The sequence below is a fragment of the Ammospiza caudacuta genome, chromosome 12, assembly GCF_027887145.1.
Source record: "Ammospiza caudacuta isolate bAmmCau1 chromosome 12, bAmmCau1.pri, whole genome shotgun sequence".
NCBI classification, from domain to species: Eukaryota; Metazoa; Chordata; class Aves; order Passeriformes; family Passerellidae; genus Ammospiza; species Ammospiza caudacuta.
Genome location: NC_080604.1, coordinates 14,005,059 through 14,027,201, shown reverse-complemented (window position 1 = coordinate 14,027,201; position 22,143 = coordinate 14,005,059). Strand labels below are relative to the sequence as shown.

Sequence of the window (22,143 nt, the reverse complement as noted above, 5' to 3'; positions counted from 1 at the left end):
TTGCTCAGGTCCCCATCCAACCAGGCCTTCAACATTTGTAGGGATGGGCAGTCACAGCTTCCCTGAGCAATCTGTTCCAATGCCTCATCACCCTCATTGTAAAAATCTTCTTCCGAGCATCTGGTCTAAATCTACACTCTTTTAGTTTAAAACTGTTGCCCTTTGTCCTACCACAACAGGCCCTACTAAAAACTCTGTCCCATCTTTCTTGTAAAGCCTCCTTTAGGTTCTGAGTGGCTGCAGTAAAACCTTCCCAGAGCCTTCTCCATGCCAAAATCCCAATTCTCTCAGCCTCTCTCCACAGGAGACATCTTCCAGTCCTCTGGTAATTTTTGCAGCCCTGCTCTGAGCTCACTCCAGCAGGTCCAAGTCTTTCCTGTGCTGAGGAGCCCAGGTGGGGTCTCACAGGGACACAGCTCCCTCCCTGAACCTGCTCCAATGCTTCCTTTGGATGCAGCCCAGGAGACAATTGGCATTCTGGTCTGACAGGTCATGTCTGGCTCTTCAACCCCCAATACTCCCAAATCCTTCTCCACAGAGCTGCTCTCAATCCCTTCATCCCCCAGTACCAGTAAACTCATCATTTTCTCAGGTTCCAGTTTTATAAAGTGTTTCTTTTATATATATATTTATTCCTTATACATATTTCTTATGTAAAAAATATATGTGTAGAATAAAAGCAGATTTGTTTTATGTCTCTGATCTTTAGTACCACTATCATTTAAGAGAATTTTCAAATGCTCAATCCTTCCAAAATCAGATGTACACAACTGCAGAAAACTTTTGAGATAGATAGATAGATAGATAGATAGATAGATAGATAGATAGATATAGATCTGTAGCCATCTTCCAGTTGCATAGGTAAATGATTTTAGCAGTGCAGTATACAGAAAAGAAATAGAAATAATCCTTATATTGGAATTTGAGAAATTAAGTACAGCTTGAAATTCTTGTCATGATTAAACTTTCATGCTTACATGTTTCCAGGTTGTATCTTTCTAAATCTTTAAATCAGTAGTATCAATTGCTTTCTCTTATGTTTTTCAAAGATAAATAAGGAGTATTTTCTTACAAATTTTTCTTCATTTTATACATTTGTGTCCTTTAGGTGGAATCTATGGCAACAGCACCACCAGAAGGCAGCTTTTTGTGTATCTTTAATTTTGAAATACCTTTGATGTTTTGCAAGGCAGGGCAGGGTATAATCATGTTAGATAGTGAATTTATGTATCAAAGTAATAAAGCCCATTCTAAGTGAGTTTAATTTTTTTCATCACTTAACCATTTTTAGCCTGATTTCCAGAGTCATTGAAAAGTGTCTTGTTACTGATTTTAATGAATCTGAGAAACCCTTGTCAATGTAAAGACACAGAGATCAATCATATTATTGAGCTGCAGTTAGAACAGATGTCCTTAACAACTACAAAACAGATATACTGAAATTGTGGATTTATATTCTATGATAGTCTACCAAGAACTGAATATATGCTGTCAGGAGAAAATGTTGAAATGTAAGTGGTTTAGCTGCTGCTGTAAACTATGACAGCCAAAAAGGAATAAAATCACTTTGAATATTATACATTAGCTAGTATAGCCTCAGTTATAAATATGAAAAACTTCTGCTTTAAAATGGGTTTACTTTGAAGGAGAATTGTAAACCCTTCTAAAATGTGTGTGGGGCACAGTTTCAATTCAAAAATATGTGTTTGTAGAACTAAATATTTTTAAATATTTTATTTGACCATGTCTTACCTGAATGTTTTCTTAAATCTTAAGGCCTACAAAAATCCATGCTTGATTTGCAACACTATGAAAGACACAGTTCTGTATATTGCAGAATGTCATGTGAAGTTTATATTCACACATATATAAATTATCCAAGAAAATTTGCAAAGCTTAGAAAACATTTCTGTTTAAATGCCTTGCTTTATTCTATAGATCTTGCAAGACTTTCTTGCTTTTTCAGAGAATTGGCCCATTCAGCTTCTTGGATTGTTGTTTCCACACTTCAGACACCAATTAAGACACAATCCAAACATTTTGTAGAAAGATCTATAGGAGAATTCAAGATATCTTACTACATATGGTCCCTGTTTCTCATTAGAAATTCAAAGGAGAAAGATGCTTCTCCTAATTGCTCACTGATATATCCTGGAAGCTTGTAGTGATATAATAGTGATATAATGTTGCATTAGCAGAATCCAGATTATGCCCACCACTAAAACCTGTCTTTCAAGTTAGGAGTACTCGCAGAGAAGAAAGATTACTTGTTCCACAAGCAACTTCCTAAATATAAATTCAGTCACATAAGTCTTGATCTGAAAAAATATTTGAAATAGCACTTCCAGGTTCATACCTAATTTGTGGAAGGTCTTTTGGCCTTCTTTGTGAGTTTTCAGAAAAGAAAGCCACTTAACACAGAAATGGTCTGGCAGAAGTGAAGCTGACAGACAAGAGGAGTGTTATTCAAACCCAGAATTATGCCAACTGTGAGCTCAGTTTGACAACCCCTGGAGGGATCTGTTCACGTCAAGTCAAATTGCAGAACTGAGGAAGAGCATTCTTTACTATGAAATGAGACTAAAAATTATTTAGACAGATATTCTGGTTCATAGACTCACTAATTCACTCTCTGTCTTGTCTTCATCTTCCACTAGCTATCATCTGGGAATTGCACTATCCAACACCAGGCAGTGAGTCATATTTGGTAGTAATTAGGATGTCATTCACCCTGAACATATATTTTACAAAATGCCTTTCCCTTTCCATTTTCTGAAACCAGTAGGACATACTCAGTTTTATACTAATTTTTGTTTTAAAAAATAATTTAATAACACTTTTTTTTAATTGTAGCATTTAATGTACTAAATTGAGCAAGTATTGTAAATGTATGCTTACATTTTCACTTTTTTTGCATTTCCTTCAATGATTTGTTTAGAACTGCTTTTGATGTGTGTGATAATGGCAGGGAGAGTCTCTTCTGGTAAACCACACATATTCTGGGAGAAAATGTATTGGTGGATTTTAGAATTCTTGAATTTTTACATCAGTTTATGAATATTGATTTTTCTTGCCAATAACTCTGTTTAATGCCACAAACCAAATGTAGTTTGAAACTTTTGGAGCATGTACTTACAATGGGCAAGTAAGATTTGACTGGGAAATGATCATGTCTTGTATGAATATTCATACAGTCCACTGTTAGCTATTCATTAACAGTTTAATTCAGGCTTCAAAGCTGCAGTGCCATGGAGAATCATATGTGCTTCACTAATCTTCATTTGGAGCTGCTAAAATCACTGTTACTGCTTATGACCTGGTCTGCCAGCCCTCTTACCTCTCTCCCTTGGTGTTTTCTACCCTTAAAAGTGGTTCATTCTGCACAGATCCTAACAAGATTTTCTTCCTCATGCTTTGTACACGTGTTCCATCCAGACTCTTCTGTCATACCAGACTTTACCACCCTCCATCTCTGAAGTCTCCTGGCTATCCCAACACTCTCACAGGCAGCAGAGAAATAACTGTGTGATCACCTCTTTAATTCATATGTATTTCCACCAAGACAAAAATCATCTTCAAAGTTGTACTTATATACAGTTATGACCAGAATATCCATTTTTAATTTCACAGATAAGAAAAGAGACTGTAAAAATTCTAATATCAGAAGCTGCAAATGTATATGCTCGTACCAGATCTCTGACATACTTCTAAACAATCCATTCTTTTTGTTTTCCACAGCCTGTCAGTCAGCAGCATCACTATCAGAAAGAAATGAGCCCACTTTCCCATTCCAGCCCACGGTAAGATTCCATTTATAGCCCAGGCAGTAAGGATTCAGTTAGAGTGTTCTGAATATTAAATGTGACACTCTTTGATTTAATCTTCAATCTCTTTTCAATTGCAACCTCCTCTCAGAGGGCTTTATTGCTCGTTTTAGTCATTGTCTACAGTATGTCTGAGCTGTCTGGGAACACAGAACTGAATTCTGCATGTTTTGGATGTACCACTGTGTATTTAAAGTATCTGACACAGGCCTTGCTCCTGCATCTGCTTTGATGTGTGATTCAGCAAATCATCCTCATCTCACATCCATACACTCTCATCTATTTCTTTCTCCCTCTCTGCTTTGAAGGCTTAGAGCCAGAATTCTGTATGTGGCTGTAGGTGTCAGGGAATCAATTGGTTCCAAAAGATTTTAATGCTACTTATTAAGAAAGGATTTTTTTCAAAAGATAGCCCAGTTAGGAGAGGGGGTAACAACATTTTGGGAGAGAGCAAAGGGATCCTGTCTATAGCATATTTTGTGTGGCAGATTTTTAGCTTGATCCATTTTGTTTGGAATCGGGATCAAAATCCCTGTGAATTCATTGTAAGGTGAGATGACAAGGGGAGAAGGTGGCTAAGGAAAATTAATCACATTGAGACTGTTGAGACAATCAAGATTAATTGTCCAGTTTCAGGACCTGCTTTGTACCTGTGAAACTCGAACATCACTTTGTCAATTTTTTAACTGCCTGAACAAGAGGTGTACTAATTTTTAAAAGCAGTCCTATTTCACTTTCACTTGGTGTCATTAATGTGGATTTTGCTTGTCCAAGTTTTAACTGGATGATGTATGTGTGTGTTGGGGGACAGGGATAGGAGGAGAGGACATTTCAGTTACAACTTCTTTATATTTTACCAACAGTCTGAAATGTTTTCTGAGAGCTCACTGGCAGTCAGTTGTGCAGGATAATGTGTTTCTCCTCACACAGATGTTTTCAGCCACTTGTCTCACTTGCTATCCATATTTTTATGGATTCAAGATCTTCTGATTAGATTTTATGAAGTAAACCATCTGAAACTTTCTGTGCAAGTTCACCCTGTTGCATCATTTATTGCAAGACACAGCCATATATTTCCAGTATATTACTGGAGTTAAAAGAATAATCCTGGATTCCTGTTCCCTTTCACATGTAAATCAAAGTACTTCTGTTTGTTTAGAAGACCTCTCTAGGTGATGGTTGTCTAAGGAACCATCTCCTTGTAAGTTGGATGAATGAATGGATGAAGTGGACAGAGATAATTGAACTACAGTCCACAGAGTACAACAGGAGATACCTTGAGACAGTACTTTGGACTCTTTATTCCAAAATGGATTTTATAGTTCTGATGACATTAAAATTGCCTATATTTTAGTGCAAGGTACATTGCTTGTCATCTTTTTGCCCATATGTTGGTTAAGTCAGGTTTTATTAAGTTATTTTTAAGCATGTGCTAAAGCAATTTGGTACTTGGTACATTTTATATACTGGAAAAACAAATAAACACCATTATCTGTAAAAAGAAAGTGTTTCATCATATCAAGTTAATATGATCAACAATGAAAACTTGTATATTCATATAATAAAATTTAAAACAAAATAGTATAATTTATTGCTTAGTTCTTATGCTATTTTAATCCAGTACACATAGTAGACTTAAATTTCCCTAGAAATCATTTCTGAGAAATGCAGGTGGTATTCATAAAATACCTGACTTGCAAGTGCCTCATAAATTCAGTAACCCTTGTGAACTGCCAGAAAAGCATTATTGGGCTGTAAATACAGAAGATGACAAAATTATGAGGTCAGTTTGCATCATGATATAAAAACTAGAGAGGATGTGACTTGAATACCATTATTCACATCATTACCTTTCATTTATAATGGAAAAATTGTAATGTTTTTCACAGAGGATGTGTACCTAAATAAGGAGGAAATAAAATTAATGGCAATTCTATAACTTAGTTCCTGCACTGTTTCTAAAGGGAATTTTAACAAATCCTGTATAAGCAACTAGAAAATGTCTAAAACTTTGTAAGCCTACTATAGCTTTGTAGGGAACACATGGAATATTTGAAATACAGCCCCTTTAGGTGTGTGGGTGTAAATGCTATGGTATGAAGATAGTTACATGGTGCATTTACTGAATGAACAAATAGGTTTTTTTGTAAAGAGGGGAAAAGAACAGGTCTTGAGAGTAATTTTAGAAGTGTGGTAGTGATATCTTCTGGGAAATGAAGAGACCAATGTGGAAGCTATTGTCCAGTAAATGTAGGTTCTGTCCATAATGAGATAAAAGGACAAGCCAGGAAAGAAAGGCTGTGAAGGTAATGGAAATTCAGTCAATAAGTGACTCAGCTCGACTCAGTGTCCATTGGTTTCACTGGGTAAAGGTCATAACTCTGCCAAGAACATTGTTCCTGCCACAGAAACCAGCCCAGCTGGGGCTGCTGTGCAGGGCAGAGACCCAGGTAATGAGAGGAGACAGCTGAGGCTGCAGGGCCAGGGCAGTGAGGGGATGTGGCTGCTCCTGCCCTGGCCCTGCCGCTCCCACAGCTGATGGGCTGCTGGCAGAGCTCAGGAATTGCTTTCCTCTCTGCACACAGGGAGCTCTCACTGTCTGTGAAAACTGAAAATTATGGTCATAAGTCCAAAAGATTCCTTTGCTTTCCATCGCAGAAATGTCCTGTGACATTTCACTTCTCCAGTGCAAGGACTACATTTATCTATATAACCAGCATCTCCTTAGTAAGATTTTCTCCTCCAAACTATTTGTGTGTCATAGAAGGTTTGAAAGTTTCACTGAAGGAAATCCTGGAAGATAGTAAATGTTCTAGAATTTCAGCCATACTGAATTGTGGTATCCAGAGCTATTCTCTGAAAAAGATCACTTGAACCTAATTTATTAAAAGACTTTTATACACTTCTACAGATGCTCTTCAGAACATTTATTTCTGATAAAAGATTATTTTTCTGCCTTAGAGAAAGGTTTCAACTTATTAGAAAAACCCCTATCTTTATAAACATTGCCTCACTAGATCCTGTCTTGGAATCGTACTCAACTCTTCCCACCAAACTACAAATGAAATTTGTTCCTCTTGTTCAAACAGTTGTTCCACAGAAACTGCACTGAAGTAGGGCACAAATATTTCAACATTTAATTGAGTATCCTTTCACAAGAAGTATATTTTACTTAAATAATTTTGTGCCAAATGTGTATGGCTAAATTTTCAATTAGGTTTTTTCCAGATGTTTCTTTTTCAGTTTCTTCTCTCTAAAACCAGCTGATAAGTTCTGCAGCCTCTGACAAATGATTAAGAGCCATTGACCTCCCTTCATGTGGGCTTGGTATGAGCTGACTAAAGCAGGTTGTCTTGTCATTGTAACCTACATTTGTTAAGTTAGACTGATTGGGATGTCATCATTATTCTTCCCTCTACGATCAAAATAACCCAAAAAACTAAACAGTGCAATCGACCCAAAGAAAAGTAACTAACATTTTCATCCCTTTTATGGTAAATGTTATAGATTTGAGATTTGTCACCACAAAATGTTTCACTGATATGGAGAGTGGTGTGTTTGAGGAGGACAATAACTTTAAAAAAAAAAAAAAGTTGTTGGTTTTACCTTAAGGAAAAAAAAAAAGAACCCAAATCCTCAGTTGCTACTTTATCCAACAATGCAATTTTCTTATTTTTGTAATGATATGCCTGCACAGCACTTCAGGTAATGGATCATGAGATGCATAAACGTGTACCTTTAACTAAAAGTATCTTCTAATTATGTACAAACTTGATGACTGGTAAAATTTAGGTGTGTTAGTTCTAAATATAAATTATATGTAAATATAATGAACACCTCTTTCTGTGCATTCTGAACACTCTACTGGTTTTAGAGAATAAATTATTTCTTTCTCTTTGTTTGGAATTTTCTTCTAGAGAAGTCTTTTTTCAGAACCTATGGTTACCTCATATATTGCCAATACCATGGTACCTGACATTTGCATAATTTGCATAATATCAGTGATTCCAGCATAAAAAACACATCAGCTGTAAACTTTAAATATTGAAAGGATCTTCAGCTTTGAGATTACCATTCAAGTACTCTCATCCATCCCAGATGAAAACTAAACATTCCAATAGCTGGTGCATGTGTTATTATACCGTTGAGAGATTCTGTAAAATTAAACTCACCCATGAAATGGTGCAGTAAAAGAGGGATTGCAGCTATAACATTTATTTGCACTACACCAGAACCTCTCTCTCGTGCAGGGTGTGAAATTCAGGCACAAGAGGCCCCTGCATTTTCATGCAAAGGTTTGAATAGCAGAATAACTTAGTTAAGAAGCACATTTAAAGACTGTTTTTTTCAAGCAAAGAAGCATATTTATTCTTATGATTCATTATAAGATCATACAATACCATTACTTCTGCAAAACAGACAATATTACATTATGAAGTAGTATAAAATTACACAACAGTTGTCAAAATAAGTGAACAAGAACAATGTATCACAAAATGTACTTTGGTTTTTATTTTACTTGTTCAGTTACTTACCCACAAAATAGAGTAATTTGCAGTTGATCTCCCAGTCGTTAATCTGAATTAGCAAAGTTCTGCTGCATTTGTCAGGCAATAATGTGCATGAAAAAGAACATGACAAAAGAAGCAAATGGCACAGGAACCATCTAATTGAACAGGTTACATTTTTTTAATCATGATGCTAAAAAGCTTAGCTGCAGAAAGGTTAGGGAGAACCAAGCAGCTAACGTGCTAAAGCTTGTTAAAATAATCCAAAAATGGCTTTCCCTGGTATGGGAATCTAAGACCATGGAAATGTGACAGCATATGCACTAAGGATTTTAGAAATTACTTTGATTGCAACAACACTTCTTAGTCACTAGACTCAGGTGCTTCCTGAACTGGTGGAAGAGTAAAATATAATTTCTTTTAAAATTTTGATTTAATTGTTAAAAGTACACAAAAAATAAGCACATCCTGCCTAACAGATACTTCATTAAATGTGCAAATCCATTTCATTCACTGATCAATGAGTATCTAATGTAGTTACTAGAATTTACTTGCTTAGTTAGATTAACACAAAGGAATTTTGACACACCTTTGCAAATTCATTACTTCCAGTTTATACAGCTGATCTTCTGATAAATGAAACACAAGTAGCAAGGAAGAAAGAGTTAGTAATTTACTTACATCAGGTGTGAAAACACTGGTTTTCTCTACTAGTGCCATTTATATTGCTAGTGAATATCAAGACTGTGATCTAGCCAGCAAGCTAACATAATGATGATCTAAAGGTTCAGTCTTTAAGTAAAATTAAATGTTCCTTCTATTTAACAGAACCTATGATAGTAATTTCATGTATTTAACTACAAAACATAGACCAAATAGCAAAATAAAATAATTACTGAGCTGTTAAACCTCCAAATTTAGGTCATTTGTATTTTTAGATGTAGATGACTGTGTATGGTTTTAATAACCTGCACAAAGTTATCATTTCAACTTTGATAATGAAAGAAAAACTGGAAAACATTAACAGGTGAGATTTTCTGCCCATACCAGTCAGCATGATTATAGTGTAGATACCTGTAGTAGCACCTTACTTTATCTAAATATCTTGTTTACTTAGTAGAATTCACATCTCCTTTGTTATCCTTGAATCCAATCTAGCACCCCTAAGATTGTTCATTTAGAGATTTAAGACTTTAGGAGCAGATTCAAGTGTTCCCTGCACAGTTGCATTTGTACTTTTTATGATCTCGTGGACAATTAAATTATTTAGCTTTTAAGGAGGTCCCTGCCTCCATTAGAAGTGCAGTGTTTGACACAAAGGACTTGCTGAAGTGGTTTGGAGGAAGGAAAAAAGCATTTTCTAAATATGCTTGTGATTTTCTCAATCTTAGTGCTAGGAAAAAAAAAAAATGCAAGTTCCAGTAAGGCATACAGTAAATGAAGATATTATGTATTAGGGATGGAATGAATCTGTCACTTTGACGGATTGTGAGGCAGAGAACAGATTAACAGATTACTCATAGTCAGAATGCAGCTCACTGTGAAAAATGTGCAGGAAATGATAAGTGTTGCTTTGTGCTGATTTAATGATATCTTGAAACTACAGTAGCACTCCAGGAAAATAACACAATTTTAGCTCATGACCTACTTTTTTTTTTTTTTCAATAATCAATGTATTGCCAGATTGCCCTTAAATAGTTTTGAAAATAGAACTTTCAATTCCTGCAAAGTCATAGCAAGATACTTATTTATGTTATTTTTCAAGATTTTTGTTAAAATATGCATTCAAAACTCCTTGATTTTTATGTATAAGTATATTCTGTATTCTTTTGGTAGTATATCTTCTGCTTCTGTGAACTCTCCCAGATTTTCATTTAAAAAAACACTGGTTTCCCCACCTGAAACTGTGTAGCACTAAACAGTTATTGATGTATAAATTAATACTGAATTTGTATTAGTTTATGGAATTTTTATGGAAAAACTTAATTTTCAAGAACTTGAATTGTTTAAAGCATTTTATGTACAATAATGGACAATGCTCAGGTGGTTTCATAATTATTACGGTCATATGTAGTGGCAGGACCTGAAATTATTTTCAAATAATAATGGCATTTTTTACACACATCAAACAAATCTTATCATTAACAGCCTACAAAAGTCATTGCTTCACTATTGAACCTATTATTTAAGATTATTATTTAATAATTATTATTTTTATGGAGGTACTCCTGTTAAAAAACAAACCAGAACCTCCCATTATGATTCAGGACTTACATGTGACAAAACAGAAACAAAACAGGTGTGTGCAGGTAATTTGCCTTAAATTAATAAAGTTACACATGTTCCTGAAACTGATGAGATATGGAAATAATTGAAAATTCTCATCTTTTAATCTGAAGGAGCCTAACCAGCAACTCATGCTCCAAAAAAAGTTGGATCAGGGAATAGATGAGGGGTCTTACAATGCCAGGCTACTTTTTATTAATTTATCTAAGAACTGAGATAGTCTCTACTAAATTGTCTTAAATAGATATAACTAAAATTAAAAACAGGAGAAAATTAGGTCTCTGTCTCAGCAGAACTGGAGCATCCTTGAGATGGGAGCTGGCACTCTGCATTCAGTGCATCAGGGTAAGGTATCACTGTGCACTTGCAGCATTTGCAGCAGGATTTGCTCCACATGGTATTAAATACTGTTAATACAGCAGAAGTATGCACTGAGATTTAAGTTGATAGCTACACAAGATGTCAGGAATTGGTCCTTTTTTTGTTAAAATGTTTTTCCAGTTGATTCATACATTGACATTTTCTGGCCCTCCACAGTTAGTCAAATCATCCACTGTAAAAACACACTTCAGCAAATGTGCTCCTCTTACTTCACCCAGTCACAAGCCCATTCTCCTCTCAAGTCCATAAAAATTCACTGAGTAATGCAGTTAAATAAGATCTTTTGTGGTTTTAGTGATTGTACCCTTCAGATGCTGAACAGACTGTCAATCTGATGTGTTCATAATGATACAAAACTAATGCTGGTTTTCATTCCCTGATTTGATATAATGGAGCCCTGGTCTTGCACTTTTGCAGTATACTGCAAGGCTGAACAAATATTTCTTTTAATATTTTTAGACAAAACCATACTAAAACTTTGAAGCATTTCATTTTTTAATAAAGTGAATTAAATGATCCCATTGAGTTAAGTAATACAAATTAAATGTGATCCAAAAGAAATACAATAAAGTATGCTATCTCAAGACAGTGCAATATTAAAAATCTCTATATTAAGTGATTTGACATTTTCTCAGTCTCCCAATCTGCAAAAGTATATGTGAAAAAATCAAAGTATCAAAGGTGTTCATTAAGATTTCAATGAAGAAGTTCTGATTCTAAGGATTTCTGTTGATGGTAATAATTTTAATACATTGTCATTGAGAAGTGCTGTTTAATAAAACATCATTAATTTTCTCAACAGACTTTACTGATAGAAGCGTTTTTCCTGCAAAATTTACCATACTGTCATAAAAGTGAAAATGATGTTCATAAGTCCAAAAGATACTTTTGCTTTCTATCACAGTTCAGTTGTCATGTGACCATTTCACTATATGACCACTATTATCTGAAAGTATTGTAAAGAATTTATAAGTGATTTTTTTTTAAGAAAAATTTAACAAGCTTATATAACATTTGCATTATATTTTGGTATGCAGAATAGCTTTCAGAATAATGAAGAATTTCAGTGCAAACCCTAAAGGTACATGATACTGTTGAGTGTGTGTGGAACCTATTCAGAGCCTTTCTACAATGCAGCTCACAATGTCAAAAGACAATATTTGGCATTCCACACTGTTATCAGGAAGCTCTGGATGGTTTATTGCACATTGATTGTATTGATTACAGCTGGAGGGATTGATAGCATAAATAGAGTGGGTTTAATTAGTCAGAATGTGTGATTAGCTCTTCTGTTTTAATGAGATAAACTAGCTTCTTTAATAAAAAATAAATATTCTCTATTCACTCAGAATAAAACCACAATAACCAGGAACACAGATCACAGTCTGTGTTGCCTCCATGCTGGTCCTTGACTTTTGTCAAGGTCTAACACATTTTTCAGGATGCTTTTTTAAAATTCACAGAAATCCTCTGTCCCCCCCACACACAAACAAATGCTTTAGCTTCTTCCTAAAAGCAGCTGCAGTTTTTACTGTGGAAGTTTGGTGTGCTCAGCTGCAGCATCTCTCAGAATTCCTCCTGTAAAGCCTCTCCTCAGAATTTTATCCATCAACTGCCAGCACTTAACCTTCAGTGTAATTTAACCAGGAAGATTTCAGCACTCATTACATTTTTTTTAAATTCCTCTTCAGGTTTTTAGGAGGGTAATTTAGACTTTGCTAACTAACTTACAGAAGTAGTAAACCAGTTTTTAATATATATTGTGTAAAATGTTTTATCCTTGAAAGTAATACCAAGTAAACAATGAAACCCTAACACTGTAATGTTTGGATTACATGTCTTGGTGGGAGGGGGTTGAATAGCAAAACTACTTGTTTTCCTTGGATACTGAGAGAAAACACATGAACTGAATCAAGACTGTCTTAATAGGAAATAATAAACTTTCCAACACATCTCTGTTGCGTCCGCCATTGATAAAAACTTCTTTGCCTCCTTCTAGAACCATCAAAATCATTTGATCTTACACTTGCACCTCCTAAAAAAAGTAGTTATTCATCTACTGAGTCAGATAAATCAAAATAAATATGAATATGAAACTGAACACCTTAATAGAATATTTGACTCCAATAAATGAAGGACAAAATCAAAAATAAAATCACCTGACTACTCAAAAAATCATCCTATCTCTGATTTCTCAGACTTAATATTTCATGCACATCTTCCAGATATGAGACTTCAAACTAAAATTTATCAATTTCCTGAGTAATAAAACCTATTAATATAGCACAAATACTGGTTTTAACAACATATTATTAAATATTAACAACATATTATTTAATTTTAACAACTTATTATTACCTTGCTCCCTCATTGTTTTCTCCATGACTTGCCTCTTCTTTTCCATTGGAGGTAATTACCTTACTAGCTTTCTTTCCTTCTTTCTGACATCCTCTCTGCTTTACAGGTCCTATTTTTTTTTTAGGAATTCCCTGACACATGTTTTATATGAAAAAACACAAATCTTTAAATGCTTCTGGTTTATGCCAGACTGGTGGAACTGCACAGGGACTCCAAAGCTTTTATATTTTGTAACTGTGTTGGTCTGACTGAGATAATTCTCTTTAGGAGTGAGCATTGTCTTTCTCTCTCCTTGCACTTTTGTTTCAGCAGTTGTCCCAGCAGAAATATTCTGGTTCTTCTCTGGCTCTCAGACATTGCTGCCCTTTGCAAAAGCTGTAGTGACTGTGGAAGGAAATGCAGTTGGGAAGCAGAGGTGTTATTCAGGACTCAGTACTTCCTTACCTTCCCCAGATCTGATGCAGTTTCTCTGAGATCACCTTTGCCTTGGCTGCCTTTGTTTCAGTGCAGTTGTAGAGAATCAGGCTGGTGCTGCTGCTTTGTGCTGCCAGCCCTGCCGTGAGGATGGGCAGAGACATCTCATGGGTTTGGGGCTGATTTTCACACAGATCGAACCAAACATGCAAAGACAGCAATGGAAAATACATTTCCCCATGCTACTGGGTACCAACCTGCATTTAACTGTTACCTTTAAAACTTCTGAAGCTTTGGTGTGGACAAAGAGGCTTTGGCTGCATTCAGGGAATGCAGATGAGGTGACAGTGACAGACAAGGCTGTGGGCATTGCTTACACCAACTCCCAGTGGCCTCGGCTGAAGAGCAGAACAGAGGGATTGGCTGTGAGGTTGGCCATGTATGTGAAAATAACATCATGCTATAAGGAAATTTTAAGGTATGTTTTTTACATTGTGACATGATGGAAAATTCAATATCTCTTCCTTTAAATCTGCCATGCTACTTGCTGGGTTTCTACGCCAACAGTTCTGTTTCCTGAGGCGGAAAATTAGTTTTTTCCATTTTGACTGCAAACAGATAGGTGGTTGTCCCCAGATTCAACCCAGATTATGCACACATGCCAACAGGAGATGATGTAGAATCAATAACAAGTCCAAAAGTAGCAGAAAAACTAAAAAAAAAACCCCAAAGCAGTCAGCATATTTTAGCAATTGCACCAGATGACTGAGCCTTGCCAGATTTCTCTGACAGAAGCAACTTGTACATGAGATCATGAAGGCTCTTAAGAAACTAGAAGTGTGTTACCTATTTCCTTGGTGTTGGACAATCAAGTTGAGACAATTACAGTCTGGAATGTAAAGAAATCTGCCAAATTTATCTGGAAATCTGGGAAAATTTATCCCTTTTAGACAAAGCCATGGATGTCTCCAGCTCTGGCAAATCTCCCCAGCCTGTAGCACAAGTTCACATGCATGATGCTTTTGTGCCACCTGTTGGAACAGCCAGACATAAATCAATCCCAAACCAAGTTTAATTTACTCTTCAGAGCTGCACTGCTCCATCAGCATGAAGCAAACATATGGGAATTTATCCCCTTCCATAGCTCTTGCCTTGCAGTGGAATAGGTTGGTCAAAAATTTTGGATCTGGTTTTATCAAAATGAGGTGATTCAGTGAGGTCCCTCAAACTCTGTGTTCAAGTGTTGCCTTGCAGTTGTTCAGTCTAGTTAATGATGATGTGGAAGCTTCAATGTGTTCCAGCTCTTTCCTGCTGGAGAGGAGAGATGGGAATTTAAGGAAACTTCAGCTATGCACAGTGTGCAGAGATTAATTTCATACGTTAAAAGAATTACAAGACATGGTCACCTAACAAAGAATGTCTTTGTGACATGGATGTGTCCTTCCAGGGCTATCTTTCTCTGATATGTGTGACTTTGTCACTGCACTGCAGTTTGCAACAAAAAAATGTGACAACAATAACAATAAAAACAGCTGTTCTGTTTTCCTTTCTCTGAGCTGGAACAATCAAAGACAGTGTTTCATAAAGTGGGGTATGGGAAAGGAACATTGACCTTTGCATGAAGGTATGATGGCATGAAAATCATTCTTAGAAGTTATGACACTAGTGTCCAGAACAGACATCATTTGTCCTTAAATAGAAGTACTCTCTCCTCTATGATGAAGATCCCATCAAAATCTTCTTCTTTACAGAATTAAAATAGATACAGGACACCTGTTAGAGTCCTCTATATTGTCTTGTCAGCAGCTAGAATCATGTTATGTTCAATAATAATTTTTTCTCTATTACATACAAGACTTTATAACAATAGGAAATGGATAGAAAGATTTATTTAGGATGTATTTGCCTCAAAATGTTTTTTCCCCCCATATCAACAACAGCATTCAGACTCAATCCAATGTTTCCCCTTCAGAAAAATGTTTGTGGCATCCATTTCTGTCTGAGCTCAGCTCTAACTCACCACCCATCCAGACAGGGAATGTCACACCACATTCTGTGTCTGTCACCCGACTGCAGGGGCACCAAGCACTGCCAAGGCAGTGGTAACCAAACCAAACACATCTTGTGATTGTCTTTGAGCCTCTTTCTTTAGAGGGGGTAAGGATTTTTAATCAAATTGACTCCCACAGGTTGTTCATTCCAAGCCTTTATTCCTCAGAAAAAGACTCTGAAGGGTCCTGTAGGCTTTCAGAGGATAATTCTGAGTGATACTTGCACACCCTGTGCTGAGAGAGCAACATCAGCTGAAATCTAAAATGCAAACCTGATTTAAATCACAAATTTTAATGTAAACAGAAGAGGTGAACAGGCCTGAATGGAGAAAGCCTTAACATTTAATAATTATATTAACTGTAAAGTTTATTTTTATAATAATAAAATCCAGCTTGATTTTGTTTCAGAACACTTGGCAACCTGAGATTTCTTTTGGCTTTTTTTTTTTTAATAATGAAAAGAATTAGAAAAAAAATAGGAACACAAACTGGGTTTTTATAGATGATATTTTGATTTGTATCTTTCAGGGACTCGTTAAATGTGTTCAGTCCCCCTGTCATTCCTGGAAGCCAACAACTAGAAGAGAACACTAAATCTTCAACAAAACAGAGACCTCCAGGTAGGAATTTATGAAGACAATGAAAAGAACCTGGGTAGAAAGACACTTCTAAATGTTATTTCTGTAGTGCTGGCACTGCCTTCTCATAGTTTTCTATCCTACTACTTTCTGGTTTCAAGTTCCCTTGTTTATGAATCTCAGCTCAAGGCAGCAGAGTTTTCCATGCAGTATTATTTGCCTTTGTTAGAAGAACAACATGCAGCTGCTCTTTCCTGGTGTTCTGGCTCTATACAGATTAGCTCATAAAAAATGCATCTTATTTGTTAAAAATGAGGAATTTATGCTAATGGGGATGGCAAACCTATATAAGAACACAAGGACTAAACATTCTTATTCAGAGGCAGGATTATACTTGCATAAGAGATACTTCTCTTATGAAGAAAAATTGCAGATTTAGCTCTAAATGAAATCTTAGAGTGATTTCCTGAGGACTGTTGTCACCAGAGTTACAGGCTGTTGCTTATTAATGGTGTTTGCTTAGAGAATGGTAAAGACCTTAACTGAAACTGGAAAGTCAACAGCAGATTAAAGAAAATACCTTGTTTTCCTTCTTTTTCTTATCATTTATGTTAGGAAACAGGGCAGAAGGATCATCACCACAGAGTATCACAAAATGGTTTGGGCTGAAGGGGACCTTGGGGCCCAGTTCCAACCCCCCTGCCATGGACAGGGACATTCCCCTCACCAGGTCCAGCCTGGCCTTGGACACTTCCAGGACAGACATTCCCATTTTTTTTCAGGGCTCAGGAATTCACTGGGAGCTCTCATAAATCTGACCCCTCTATTCTGGCTGTCCAAGGGGTAAAGATGTCTCAGGGATTTACTGTCTAAAATAAATTATGCCCCTCAAATTGGGAACATTTTCATAGACATAGACTTGTAATTGTTTTTGACAGCAAAATACAAATTTTCTGTCAGGAAGGGACCTTGGTTTGAAGAATCAAGTAATATGTCGTGTTAAGGGTCCTAAATAAGCCAAGCAGAATTGAACAGTCATCCTTGAGCTATAGGCACATTGCATAAAAATTCATGAAAGGTCCCAGAGAATGTTTTTCATTAGTATTATGAAATTCAAGGCTTGTTGCAGCAAACCTATAATTTTTAAACTTTTTTTTTTTAAATTGTGTTATTATCTTTAAAAAGCTTTTTAAAATAAGTATATTTGGGGATTTGTATTTCTCCTGGTATCCACACTAGAATTTCCAAACTGTTTTGTGAATTGTTCCTAAATTCATTTTCCTTTAAGCTGAAGTATTTTACATCATGTGCCTGTGATTGCACATGTGGAGAAGAGAAATTGTCTATATGCCATAGCTGCTTTTTTTGCCTTTTATTTTGTACCTTCATTGAGTAAAATTCTGACTGATGTATATGTAGGATGTTTGTAATTTTGATAACTTCATAGAGAAATTTTCTATCTCCAGATTCTCAAAAAACCCTTTTGTACTGAAAGGATCATTTCTCCAAGAAACTGGAGAGAACAACAAAGCCATTCCATGACCTTCCCTCCCCAAACAGGACAGTTTGGATTTTTTCTGAGCTACTGGACAGCCCTCTCTATGAAGCAGCAGAGAAGCTGCAGTGCTGTGTGATAAAGGCCTGTCAGATTGGATCATCCCCATCAAACATCAGAATCTGGGTATTTTCCTAGGTACCAAAAAAACCCAATGGACCATGGTAACTAGATAGTTTGGAGTATCATTTTTGAAAGAAGTGCTAGATAAATTGTGTCCTGTGATATATCTTGAGCACCTTGGGAAAAACTTTTTTTCCTTATTCATTTCAGTTGAGGTCAGTAATTTGTGTGGTACATTCCTGACAGTTATATACCAGATCTGAACAACAAACTGAATGCTCAAATCCATTCCAGGAAATTCTGCTGCTCTGCTCAGCCTCACCTTTTTTTTTTTTTTTTTTTTTTTTAATTTTTTAATACCACATTAGATAATTACTTAATTCTCATATTGGGAAGTGTCCCAAGATTATTTACTCTGTGCAGTTTTCCAGTGTTCCAAGTGTCACAGGAAAACAAAAGTATATAATCAGCCCTGAAAACCTGCAATGAGTCAAAATGTGTTCCAGATAGGAATTTTATCTAAAAGTATCCTTAAGTAAAAATAGTATAGCATTAGTAAATTAATAAAGATTGGTCAATTTTTATATTTTAAAGAAATCTTTAAGTTGAGGCTTAACTTTGGGGGAAAAAGTGATTCCTTTCTAAGAAAGGATTTCACTCTGTAGTTCCTTTCTTAACATTTGCACCATCCATTAGTTAAATGGTGAGATGCAATGAGTAGTCTTCTATTCAACAGGTTTCCCAATACAATAAGAGGAAAAAATTAGACTCATAAGTATGATAAATTTCCATAGATTTTTCCATTATTGGGCACTGATGTTTCTGGGGTATATACAGTTTTGTTTATCTTGACATAGCAAGAAATTCTCCAAATAAAGTGACAGTGATAAAGCTATAAGTGTTCTGGAACTTACTTTCTGGTATCTTGGCCTTAAGACCAAGGGGGATAAGGTTATAAAAACTCCAGGAACCACAAAGTCTTCTTTTTTGGGCCACAGCTGCTGGCAGTATTCATATGGTAACCCTGCAGTAAATAATTACAGGATAGATTGGAGCACTGTAGTTCAAGGATCACCTTGGAGAAAATATCAGCAGTGTTCTTTCCACCAGACCATCTGCTGACAGCTGATCCAGTGCATGGGACTTCCATCAGAGTCAGAATATGGTCCATTTATCTTAAAAGTGAGATTTGCTACAAAGTGTTTTCTAATGTTAAAACCTAGAATAAAATAAAAATATATTTCTGTGAAAAGGGAAATTATTTATTTTAGTTCTCCATAGTGGTGACTATGTAAACACTGTTGACATAATCCATAAAACAACACAGTTATTTGTACATTCATTTCTGAGTTCAGAAAAAGCTGCTACATGCCTGCCTGTTCTTTGTTGTCTGGGTTTAGACATCTTGATCAAGTCTTCTTCCAGAAAAACAATGCCCCCCTTGATTTCAATGGGACACCATTTAATTTCATATAACAGGTATTTGCAGGTACTAGCTGCCTTCAGTCTTCTTTCACCTGAACATAAAAACCACTCATCCCTCTGTAATGTATATCACAGACCTCAGTTTTCATTTAAAATCAAATTATTTTCTCACCTCAAATACCATTTAATTTTTTAGTGATTTAAGAACAAAAGGTTTGATTTTGCTTTCACCATGAGATGCAAATTAAACTGCAAAGAGTTTTTTTCATGCAATTCTGAGCAGCTCCAACCCCAGAAGTGTGGGTGGTGGCGAGATGAACAACGATGGAAATTTTCTTTGAAAGTGACCTGTTGACCAGTTAATTTGGCCACAAACACTTCTGTCCTGTCTGTGGTCAGGCTGCCCAGAATGTACCCCTTGAAACAAGAAAGACAACTTCTAATACAACCACTACATACTGCTGGAGTCTTTTAGAAGAATATCACTTAATTTAAGTAGTACTTCTATTCAGGAAGAAGCAAGGAGGTTTTCGTATGTCTGCTCAGAATTGGATACTCCATCCTGCCATTGGAAATTTGTTGCAACACCTAGAAATGCCTTTTAATGCATTTAGGGGTCTTGTGAGCTGCTAAAGGAATTAAACCTGATTTTAAAAACAAGATAGGTCTAGAAAACTAAGTTCTCCTTCTGGTCACATGAAAATACATGCAGGGAATTGTTGATACAAAGGTATAAATCCAGCTAGTCCTGGATGCAATATAATTTTCATTTGGTATGAATTCAAGGCACATGGGGAAAGAGGTATACCTGTGATGGGGCTGAAGAATTTCTCATTCCTAACTCAAACCAGGGAGTGTATTGAGTGGCCAGTTTCAAGCTAAAGAGGGAGAGACATTTAAGCTTAGAGGAGAAAAGAGAATCATTTTAAAGTGAAGCATAGGCACTGGAAAGCAAAATAATAAAAGGAAGAATGCAGTGGAAATAACAGCATGGTTTCAGGTGAAATTGTGAGGCTGTGTGAGGGAGTGAGGCATGAACACCATTTGCTTGTGTGCTGTGATCTGGAATGGAGAAAAAGACATTCAGTTCTTCCCCTTCTTTCTGCACTGCATCACTTTGCCCAAGAGCTGCCCAAACAAAATATCCCACTTGACCTCATTTGGTGTCCCAGGCCTGATGAAGCACCCACAGCAGGAGGGAAACAATTTGGCTTTGCCTTCTTATCTTTGGTTGGGGTGAACGACAGTTTCCTTCTGATGGTATTTGTTACATGCTACTGAGGAAACAAAACTGAAATCTCTTCTGAAGGGATGCATACATTTCTGTATGCATCAAATGCTCCAATTTACTTTCTGGTCTCCAGATAATGTTCTTTATTTATTGCTGTGTGATCCTGGCTGAAAATAGGATCTGAGAGTTGTGAAACCATTGCTGTTTGCGTAACAGGCCATTACTTGTCATGGAGCTTTGGGGTGTGCAAAGCACTCAATATCAGCAAGCTGAGGATGGGGTGAACATTTATGATGAAATTCAAGGTACAGATTGCATTGAGCTGTGAATTATCTCCTATCAAAAAGCTGTAGATCATATGACTTAAATTTAGCTTATATGAAAGACACACAGGTTCAGAAAAGAAGCTATACTATATAAAGCATCTGAAAGAAAAGCCTGTAGGGCTTTATCAGTATATTCTAGACTAAAGATTCATTTCTGTTACCTGAAAGTTTTCTTAAAGTTATTTTATATAACTTTAGACAAGTTAGATTTAAATTTTTTATTATCTGGAAGAATCTTTTTTCCTGTCTGATATTGAAAGATCATCTTTTGCACAGCTTTACCTATCCTGGATATTCAGGTGACATATTGGATACTAGACATGCAAATTCTTTCATTCTTACAAGCCTTAAGTATGCACTAACTGTCTTTGTTCAAGCTAAAAGATTATTAAGAAGGTTATTGAGGAAAATACCACTTAAGAATACTTTTATCCACTATTAGTAAAGGTACTTTTGGTGAACTGCTCCATTGAACTTTGAAAAGTCCAGTTGTTAAGCAAACTCCAGCTGACCTCATTCCACCTCAAGTTAAGTACAAGTCTTCAGAAATATAATAAAAATGTGAATTGCTGTTATCTTGAAGGCAACAATTCAGAAGTCAGAAGATTATACATTTGAAAGAAAAAATGTCACATCTGAGAGAAAGATATTTCCATGTTATTGTTGGAGGGAATAAGAGTGATTTATTCTTACTTTCTCCACTTCACACAGGTGAAGATCACCCCAGTGCTGAAGAAGATGAGCAAGTTTTGACTCTTTTGTATGATCCATTTCTGAACTGTTACTTTGACCCAAATTCTGGGAAATGCTATGAATTGGCATAGTCAGAACATCAGAGGGTATTATTTTGTATTCATAGTATCTTCTAACTTCTTGCAAAATCTGACTGAGCCATATAATTTATTATATAACTCGAAACTTAAATTAAACAATAGTTTTGCAACCAAATTAATTTATTTGGCAAAGAGTGTCTTATTTTTATAGCTTTGTATTAAATTGTAATGCAGTGGAAGATCACATAGCATAAAAGTTCCTTGTGTCTAAGACAGTTATTTGCTAGTCTAATTTATTTCCAATATTCACAGCTTCCATATGAAAACAAATGAAGCTGAATCAAGAAGGTTGGTGGTGTTTATGTGTAAA

General features: G+C 35.9%; 1 protein-coding gene across 1 annotated transcript in view; it reads left to right on the top strand.

Annotated features, from left to right (window-relative positions):
• CFAP20DC (CFAP20 domain containing) overlaps positions 1-21,824 on the top strand; it is a 64,717-nt gene extending 42,893 nt beyond the window's left edge. The window contains exons 15-17 of the mRNA XM_058813087.1: positions 3,739-3,800; positions 16,351-16,442; positions 21,712-21,824. Of these exons, the coding sequence (XP_058669070.1) occupies positions 3,739-3,800; positions 16,351-16,442; positions 21,712-21,824 (267 nt within the window). The remainder of the gene's footprint in view (positions 1-3,738; positions 3,801-16,350; positions 16,443-21,711) is intronic.
• The last annotated feature ends 319 nt before the right edge of the window (positions 21,825-22,143 follow it).